General features: G+C 42.9%; 1 protein-coding gene across 1 annotated transcript; it reads left to right on the top strand.

The window, feature by feature from the left end:
* The first annotated feature begins 6,381 nt into the window (after positions 1–6,381).
* Positions 6,382–6,858, top strand: LOC138892992 (uncharacterized). Its single transcript, XM_070176754.1, has one exon. The coding sequence runs from the start codon at positions 6,382–6,384 to the stop codon at positions 6,856–6,858; it is 477 nt and encodes a 158-aa protein (XP_070032855.1).
* Positions 6,859–10,223: the final 3,365 nt, after the last annotated feature.

The following is a 10,223-nucleotide window of genomic DNA, read 5'->3' as shown; positions in this document are numbered from 1 at the left end:
GTAAGGCTGACTTGGCATAGCAAGAACGTGAGAAAGTTGTGCAAGATCGTGAGCGAGTTGTCAAGTGCCACACGTGTACTTAGTTAACAACTAAGGACGTGACATAGTGCTCGTAATTGCGATAACCGAGCACCAGCACACCAGCAATCCAATTTCAGTTCAAAACCATTCTGATACATGTTCGGAACTCATCCGAGCCCTCGGGCATACCAAACATCTATGCAAGTCTAAAAACATCATATGAACTCGCTCGCACAATCAAAACACAAAAAGAACATCTAAAACTACGAGTCGAACTCTAAGACGCATGAATTTCAAAGTAAAGTTCAAAGTTTCTAGAATTGCAACTGAACGTCTAAATCTTATCAAATCAACTCCAAATGACACCAAATTTTGCAGACAAGTTCTAAATACCGTAACAGACCTATCCCAAGTCCGAAAATCAAATCCTGAGCTTGATAGCTAAAAGTCAACCTACAGTCAAACCTTTTAATTTTAAATTTCCAAAATTTGGAAAATCAACACAAATCAACCTACGGACTTCCAAAATCAATTTCGGGCATATGCCCAAGTCCAAAATCATGATACGAAGCTATTAGAGCCATAAAAACACAGTTCCAGGGTTGTTTTCACAAAAGTCAAAGTTTGATCAATATTTTCTAATTTAAACTTCTAAGTGAAGATTCAAGGGTCCAAATCAGCCAGAAAGCTTCCCAGAACGAGACTAACCAACACCACAAGTTATAAAACCATAAACTTATATGTGTGAAGCATAAAAAGGGGTAACGGGGCACAATTACACAAAATGACTGATCGGGTTGTTACATTCTCCCCCTCTTAAAATAAACATTTGTCCTCGAACGTGCGTAAGGAAATACCTAAAGTGGTGAATAGATGAGGATAACGACTCCGCATGTCGTGCTCGGTCTCCCAGGTCGCCTCCTCGAACGGATGACCCCTCCATCGAACCTTTACTAAAGCAATACTCTTTGATATAAACTTCTAGACCTGTCTGTCCAAGATAACCATATGCTCCTCAATATAAGTCAAATCCTCATCCAATTGGACTGCACTGAAGTAAAAAATATGAGACAGATCGTCGTAAAACAGATCGCCGTAATATTTCTGGAGCATAGAGACATGGAATTCCGGAAGAACCGCAGATATACTAGGTGGCAAAGCAAGCTTGTAGGCCACCTCCCCAATATTCTCAAAGATCTCAAAAGGTCCGACATACCCAGGGCTCGACTTGCCCTTCTTCCCAAACCTCATCATACCCTTCATGGGTGATACCCGGATCAAGACTCGCTCTCCAACCATGAATGCAACATCGTGAATCTTCCGATCCATATATATCTTCTGTCTAGATTGGGATGTACGAAGCCGATCCTGGATCATCTTGTCCTTCTCCAAAGCATCTCGAACCAAATCTGTGCCTAATAACTTAGCCTCTCCCGGCTCAAACCACCCAACTAGAGAATGACACCATCTCCCATATAGGGCCTCATAAGGAGCCATCTGAATACTCGATTGGTAGCTGTTGTTGTAGGCAAAGTCCACAAGTGGCAATAACTGATCCCAAGCACCCCCAAAATCCATAACGAAGGCACGAAGCATATCCTCCAATATATGAATAGTGCGCTCAGACTGTCCGCCGTCTGAGGGTTAAATGTTATACTCAACTCAACCCGTGTGTCTAGCTCATGCTGTATAGCTCTCCAGAAATGCAATGTGAACTACGTACCCTAGTCAAAGTGATGGATACCGGTACGCCATAAAGTCGGACAATCTCGCAGATATAAATATGAGCCAGCTGCAATGAAGAATAGGTAGTCACTACCGAAATGAAATGAGCCGACTTGGTGAACCTGTCCAAAATCACCCATAGCGCGTCAAATTTCTTCTGAGTTCGTGGGAGCCTAAGAACGAAGTCCATGGTGAAACGCTCATATTTCCACTCGGGAATCTCAAGTCGCTGAAGCAACCCACCCGACCACTGATGCTCATACTTCACTTGCTGACAATTTAGGCACCAAGCTACATACTCCACTATGTCTTTTTTCATTCTCATCCACCAATAGTGTTATCTCAAGTCCTGATACATCTTAGCGACACCCGGATGAATGGAGTACCGCAAACTATGGGCCTCCTGAAGAATTAACTCATGCAAACCATCCATATTATTCATACATAACCGTCCCTGCATCCGCAACACACCATCATCTCCAATAGTCACCTCCTTGGCATCGTCGTGCTGAACCGTGTCCTTAAGGACAATCAAATGGGGGTCGTCATACTGACACTCTCTGATTCGATCATATAGAGAAGAACGAGAAACCATGCATGCAAGAACTCAACTGGGCTCCGAAATATCCAATATAACAAACTGGTTGGCTAAGGCTTGAACATCCAATGCTAATGGCCTCTCCACTGCCGGTAGATATGCTAAACTATCCAAACTCTCTGCCTTTCGACTCAAGGCATCGGCCAGAACAGTGGCCTTCCTAGGATGATACAGAATGGTGTTATCATAGTCCTTAAGCAACTATAACCACCTCCGCTGCCGTAAGTTAAGATCTTTCTATTTGAACAGATGTTGTAAACTCCGGTGGTCGGTAAAGACCTTATAAGGAACATCGTACAAATAATGCCGCCAGAACTTCAATACATGAACAATGGCTGCCAATTCCATGTCGTGGATTGGATAATTCTTCTCATGAGTCTTCAACCGCCGAGATGCATAGGCAATCACCCTACCATCTTGCATCAACACCGTGCCAAGGCCAACACGTGACGCATCACAATACACAGTATAAGACCCCAAACCTATAGGCAACACCAACACTGTGGCTGTAATCAAAGAAGTCTTGAGCTTTTGAAAAATCGCCTTACACTCCTCGGACCATCTGAAAGGAGCACCCTTCTAGGTCAATATGGTCATAGGTGCAGCAATAAATGATAAGCCCTCTACAAAACGACAATAATACCAGGCCAAATCAAGGAAACTTAGGATCTGAGTAGCTGAAGATGGTCCAGGCCAACTCTGCACTGCTTCAATCTTCTTTAGATCTACCTTGATCCCCTCACTTGACACCACATGACCCAAAAATACCACCAAATCAAGCCAGAATTCACACTTCGAAATTTTGCATATAACTTCTTTTCTCTCAAGGTCTGGAGAACGATCCTCAAGTTCTTCCCATGATCTTCCAGACTACGGGAATACACCAAGATGTCGTCAATAAACACAATGACGAATGAATTAAGATAAGGCTGGAATACATTGTTCATCAGGTGCATAAATGCTACTGGAGCATTGGTCAGCCCAAGTGACATCACAAGAAACTCGTAGTGCCCATACCGAGTCCTAAAGGCAGTCTTCGGAATATCCCGATCCCTAATCTTCAGCTGATGATAACCCGACCGCAAATCAGTCTTTGAGAGCACTCTAGCACCCTGTAACTAATGAAATAAGTTATCAATACATGGCAATGGATGCCTGTTCTTCACTATAACTTTGTTCAACTACAGATAATCAATACAAATGCGCATAGAGCCATCCTTTTTCTTCATAAACAAGCCTGGAGCACCCCACCGCAACACACTAGGCCGAATGAAACCCTTATGAAGCAACTCTTGCAAATTCTCCTTTAACTACTTCAGCTCCGTTTTGTCCATACGATATGGTGGAATAGAAACGGGCTGAGTGTCCGGCAATAAGTCTACCAAAATCGATATCCCTATCGGGCGGCATGCCCGGAATATTCCCTGGAAATACATTTAGGAAGTCTCTCACTACCGGAACTGACTCAACTGTAGGAGTATCACTAATATCCCTCACGAAGGCTAGATAAGCATCACACCCCTTCTCACCCATTCACTGAGCTTTTAGAAATGATACAACTTTGCTAGGAACATAATCTAATGCACCCCTCCACTCTAACCGTGGTAAACCTGGCATAGCCAGCGTCACAGTATTGGTGCGACAACCAGCCTATACCCAAGATAACATCAAAGTCTACCATACTAAGTAACAATAGATCAATTCTGGTCTCAAAACCACCAATAACAACTAAACATGACTGATACACACAGTCCACAACAATAGAATCTCCCACCAACGTGGACACATAAATAGGAAAACTCAAGGAATCATGTGATATATCCAAATACGGAGCAAAGTAAGATGACACATATAAATAAGTGGACCCCAGATCAAATAAGACTGATGCATCTCTATGGCGAATCGGAACCATACCTGTAATAACTGAGTCTGAAGCAACTGCCTCTGTCCTACCCGAAAAAACATAGAATCTGGCCTGGCCTCCACCTCTAGAACAAACTCTACCCGCCTATCCGCCACCCCTAGCTGGATGTGCGAGTGGAGCGGTAATTGGGACAATAATCATGGCCTGAGAAGTCTGTGGACCTAGCTGAATCCGTGACGCCTGAGTAGTTTGTAAAGGTAGACCCTTCTTGAGTCTGGGGCAGTCTCTAACCATGTGACGGGTATCACCACACTCAAAGAAAGCTCTTGGTAGGCATGGCTGCTAGGACTGGCTCGGGCTTGGTCGGCTGGACCGACCGCTGAAGGAACCCCTTACAGGGGGTGCACTAGAAAGTGGCTGAGCAAAGTGTGCAACCTGAGACCTCGGAACAACCGAAGCACCACTAGAAGCTGCAAGTGTTGAATGAGCTGGACAGCTCACATAGCCTCTACCATGATGGGTTGTAGCTGCAACGTGACCACCACTAAATTCTCCCGCACCTCGAGGCCTCTTGGCCACCCTATTTTCTCTCTCATGGCCCCGCATACCCTCCAACCTCCTTGCAATCTCAACTACCTGTTGATATGGAGTATTTGTCTCCAACTCCCTAGCCATGCTGAATCTAATACCATAGTTGAGCCCCTCTATAAATTGACGGACCCGCTCTCTGACTATAGAAACCATGGCAGGCGCATGTCTAAACAAATCACTAAATCGGACAGCATACCCCGACACTATCATAGTACCCTGGCACAGCTGCTCAAACTCTGCACGCCATGCATCCCAAAGGGTCTGAGGAACAAACTTTATCAAGAATAACTCTGAAAACTGAGCCCATGTAAGTGAAGCTACCTCGACTGGGCTATCCAACTCGTATGCTCGCCACCACTGATATGCCACTCCCCTTTGCTGGAATGTAGTGAAAGCAAACCCTACTCGTCTCCACAATACCCATAGTGCGGAGAATACGGTGGCACTCTTCATGAAACCCATGTGCATCCTATAAAGCTAAACCCCTGATAGTATGAGGGTGATACTTCTTGAACCTCTCGAGCCTGATCTCCTCCTCCTCAGATACTGCTGCCCTAACCACAGGCTAAACCGGAGTAACATGCTATACTGATATAACCTCTGGGACATTATCGACCTGGACCTGCTGCTATGGGGTACGGGCTGTAGGAGTCTGAGCTCCTTCCCCAGCTTGAGATGTGGATAGTGCCAGTAGGATCAACCCCGCATGAGCTAAGGTACTAAACATGCTCAAGAACTGTGCGAGGGTCTCCTGAAGTACTGGGGTGGCAACATGCATCTCGGGTGCCTGTCCCTTCTCAGCCTCTACCCCGGCCCCGACCTCGGTCTCTTGTGGATCTAGGAAGGGGCACGGGTGTCTGATCGTCGCATCCAGCAGTATGTGTCCTCACCATATGTGAGAGAATAGAAAGTCAAAGATTCAGTTTTCAAAGTCAACCAATTTGCACTATAAGGAATCAAAGAAGTGAAGTTTTTCCTAATAGTTTTGTAGCCTCTCGAAGATAAGTACATATGTCTCCGTACCAATCCGCAAGACTCTACTAAACCTGCTTATGACTTGTAACACCTGTGAACCTAGAGCTCTAATACCAACTTGTCACGACCCCAGTTTCCCTCCGACTGGCACCTAGTCTCTATGACTAGGTAAGCCTAACAGTTAATAACAACATGACAGAAATAATCAACCAAAAATACTAAAACAAGGGTGAATAAATGATATGAATTCCCGACATAGAATCTCCACAAATACTTTCCAAAAACCAGTGAAACTGAGTCATAAGCTCTATAGAATAAACTAAAACATCTAATACATCACTGTCTGAAATAAATACAACAGGGAGTAAAATAGTAAAGGTGACTCCGAGGTCTGTGAATGTGGAGTAGGTATACCTTGAAGTCTCCAATTAGCAGTAAATCAAATGAACTCTAGCGTCCGGCATGAGCAGACGTACCTGGATCTGCAAAAATATTATGCAAAAGCATATTATGAGTACACCACAATGGTACCCAGTAAGTATCAAGCCTAACCTCGATAGAGTAGTGACGAGGCCAAAGTGTATTGCAAAGGGATCCCACGAACATAATGTTGATAGTTAAGGAGGTACAACTAGCCAAGAACTACCAAAAATGGAACTTGGCAAGGAATCAGTATCTTAAGCGAAAATCCAAGGTCCATTGGCTGTATTTAGTAAATATGAACACAAAATTCTTTCATAGAATGCTCAAAGCTAGAAGGAATACTAACCGAATATTCAATATAAGGGATAATTTAGGGGTTACTAGAAATGACATGAATGGAATAGCTGGGGCTTTTGTAGAATTCTATACATCTTTGCTTGGTACTAAAAGTAGAGATAGAATGAGAGTATGCAGTGCTACTGTGAAGCAAGGTCATGTAGTATCACCTAAGCAAAGAGGGATGATGATTGCAGAGTTTACAATAGAAGAGATGAAACAAGCTCTATGGGATATATCAGGGGATAAAGCACTTGGGCCAGATGGCTATGGTAGCCAATTCTTCAAAGACTGCTGGGGGATCAGGGTAATTAAAGAATGGTAGCCAATTCTTCAGGAAAGATATTGAAAGCTTGGAATAGTAAAGTTCTGACACTAATACCAAAATTAGAACATGCAGACACAGTTACTGATTACAGACCCATGCTTGTTGTAACACCATCTATAAGGTGGTGTCAAAGATGCTAACTAGCTAACTAACAGGTTGGAGTTGGTCCTACCAGACATCATATTTCCAAATCAGAGTGCATTTGTGGTTGGAAGAACAATAGTTCAAAACATCCTAATATGCCAAGATCTGGTGAGGCTTTATAATAGAAATCAGACTACTCGTAGTTGCTTGATCAAAATAGACTTGAGAAATGCCTATGACACAGTGGAATGCGAGTTTGTAGAAGAGATGATACATGCACTTGACTTCCCACAGCCATACATCAAATGGGTTATGAATTGCATAACTAATGTGCAATACACAATAGCTATAAATAGAGGACTGTATGGGAACATAAAAGGAGAAAGAAAACTTAGGCAAGGGGACCCAATATCCCCATTATTATTTGTCATATGCATGGAGTATTTTACAAGAATAATAAATGTGGTAGCACAACATGAGGGGTTTGGGTTTCACACCAAGTGTAGGAGCTTGAGACTGAATCACTCGTGCTTTGCAGATGATGTCCTTTTGTTTAGAAAAGGAGATTTTCAATCAGTACTTCCATTATTGAGGGGGCTGAAGACATTCTCTAATACATCAGATGTCACGACCCCATTTTCTCTCCGTAGGATGTCGTGACGGTACTTGGTCTCTAAGACTAGATAATCCTAACAAACATGTAAAAATAACGGAAATAATAATTAAAGCCTCAAAACTCAACAACTAATATAAGGAAAGTCTCCACAACTCAATATATAGACAATAGCCCAAAACCCGGCAAAATACAAGTCACAAGCTCTATGAAGTGATACTGAATATATCTATACAATAGTGTCTAAATAAGGATAAGAAAATAAAATAATCCAGGTGGAGGGGGACTCCGAGGCCTGCAGATGCCGGCAGGAATACCTTGAAGTCTCCGAAAAACAGAACTCCTGCTAGTACCTGGACTGGTAGGAAGTAGCTGGATCTGTACAAAAAGATGTGTAGAAGCACGGCACGAGTACACCACACCAGTACCCAGTAAGTGCCAAGCCTAACCTCGGTAGAGTAGTGACGAGGTCAGGTCAAGGCCTTACTGGAATAAATAAAAGACTGAACAAATATAAGGTAGTGTAATAATGACAGTAATGAAATTGGAACAACTAATAGCATATCAAGGTTAGCTAAACGAAACTAAAGCAAATAGTGCAACACAGAGAGAGACAATTAATAATATGCTAAGAAAACAACAACGAAAGACAAGTGCAAAAATGGAGGAATGCCAACAAGAGTCACTACCGAGGTACCGCCTCGTAGTCTCAAATCACAAGAATAAATCACAATCTTTACTTATATCACCGCGGGAGTCTTTACTTTTAGTTTTGAAAATTATTTTTCCGAAATAGCATCCCGCGTTTTAGCCCACCTTATCACACCACATGATTTCTAGTAGTTCCCCTACTAGCCACACGTATGCGTATCAATATCACAACGTATCACAAATCGCACCTCAAGGGCCCAATATCATAACTTGCAAGAATAACCAAACAATAGCAATATTTTCATAGTAAAGAGCCCATGGCTCAACCACAATGTACACAAGAGTCTCAACAATAACAACCGGAATGAACTCAACAGAATGGTATTTCACGACTAAACACTTTGCCTCAGTATGAATCACGACCTTTATATCTCAATACCAATTTTAACAATAAGATGTTCCACGATTTAACAACATCAAGTAAAGAGTTCAACGATGAAATAATGAATACGAAATAAAGGAAACAAGAACTTCAATTAAACATGTAGGGAAATTAGCATGTAAGAGAATAAGACAATTAGACATGTGGAAATAGACTAGAAATGATGACTATAACATGTTAAGGTAACTCAATTACGGCATGAAATAAATCTACATAGCTAAAATCGGAATTTTCATATTTAGCCCGTGTACACACTCGTCACCTTGCGAACACGGCTTTGACATATCACAATTATCACAAATCCTAAGGGGTAATTCCCCCACACAAGGCTAGGCAAGTCACTTACCTCGAAACATGCTAACTCATTCCACTCGAAGGCCTTTCCCTCGATTATCCAACTCTGAACGGTCCTAATCTAGCCAAAATAACTTCATACTATAAATATAAACTATAGGAAACTAATTCAATTAATGAAATTACGATCTTTGCAAAGAATTAAAAAGTCAACCCAAAAGGTCAACCTGGGCCCGTGCCTCGGAACTCGACCAAAATTACAAAATCCGAACACTCATTCGATAACGAGTTCATCCATACAAGAATTACTCAAATCCGACCTCAAATTGCCTTTCAAATCCTCAAATTTTAGCCTAAGAAGTTTCACAAATTTGTCCCAAATTTCAAACTCCAAAGCATTAATTTAATGATGAAAACAACAATAGATTCGTGTAATCTAACCAAAATCGAGTTAGGAATTCTAACCCCAGTAATCTCTCTGACAATCTCCCGAACATTCGCCTCACACCGAGCTCTCTAAGTCCAAAAATGGATTATGAATCAAACCCTCGAAATTTCCTATTTTCTGCTCAGCGAATCCGCTCCTACAAGCCTGGGGTCGCACCTACGACGCCGCACCTGCAGAAAAACCATCACAGGTGCGGATTCCACTTAAATCCATGAGTTCCGCTTAAGCGGACCATGGCTCGCACTTGCGAGCCCGCTTCTGCGGAGAAGGAGACCGCACATGCGGTCCTGCCCAGAGCCCCCTCGTCCAATTCCGCCTCAGCGGAAGAAATGGCCGCGCCTGCGGAGGCGCACCTGCGCCTAGGTGTCCGTACCTACGAGCCCAACCCTGGGCTCTCCTTATCACTTATGTACCTCACCTTCCGCACCTGCGGTCAATCCCTGCACAACTGTGATGACACCAGCAGGCCTGGGACTTCAGCAATGAAGCTAAGTCCAAAATTGGTCTGAACTCAATCTGAACCACACACGGGGCCCCGGGACTCAGTTCGAATATACAAACAAGTCCCAAAACACATAACAGACCTACTCGAGGCCAAAAATCACATAAAACAACATCGATTCTATGAATCGCAACCCAAATTCAAGCCTATGCAACTATGAACTTCCGAATTCCGGAACCAATGTCGATTCATACCAAAACAACTCCGATTGACTTCAAATTTTGCACACAAGTCATAAATGATATTACAGACCTATTTCAACTTCCGAAATTGGGATCTGAATCCGATATCAATAAAGTCAAACTCTCAGTCAAACTTTCTAACCTTC

Source organism: Nicotiana tomentosiformis, chromosome 5, assembly GCF_000390325.3.
Source record: "Nicotiana tomentosiformis chromosome 5, ASM39032v3, whole genome shotgun sequence".
NCBI classification, from domain to species: domain Eukaryota; kingdom Viridiplantae; phylum Streptophyta; class Magnoliopsida; order Solanales; family Solanaceae; genus Nicotiana; species Nicotiana tomentosiformis.
The sequence above is the reverse complement of the archived record's forward strand: the minus strand, read 5'-3'. Positions and strand labels throughout refer to the sequence as shown.

Bases quoted from the DNA above. Each gene is read 5' to 3' on its own strand.
- LOC138892992 (XM_070176754.1), top strand. From the start codon at position 6,382: ATGTTGATAGTTAAGGAGGTACAACTAGCCAAGAACTACCAAAAATGG.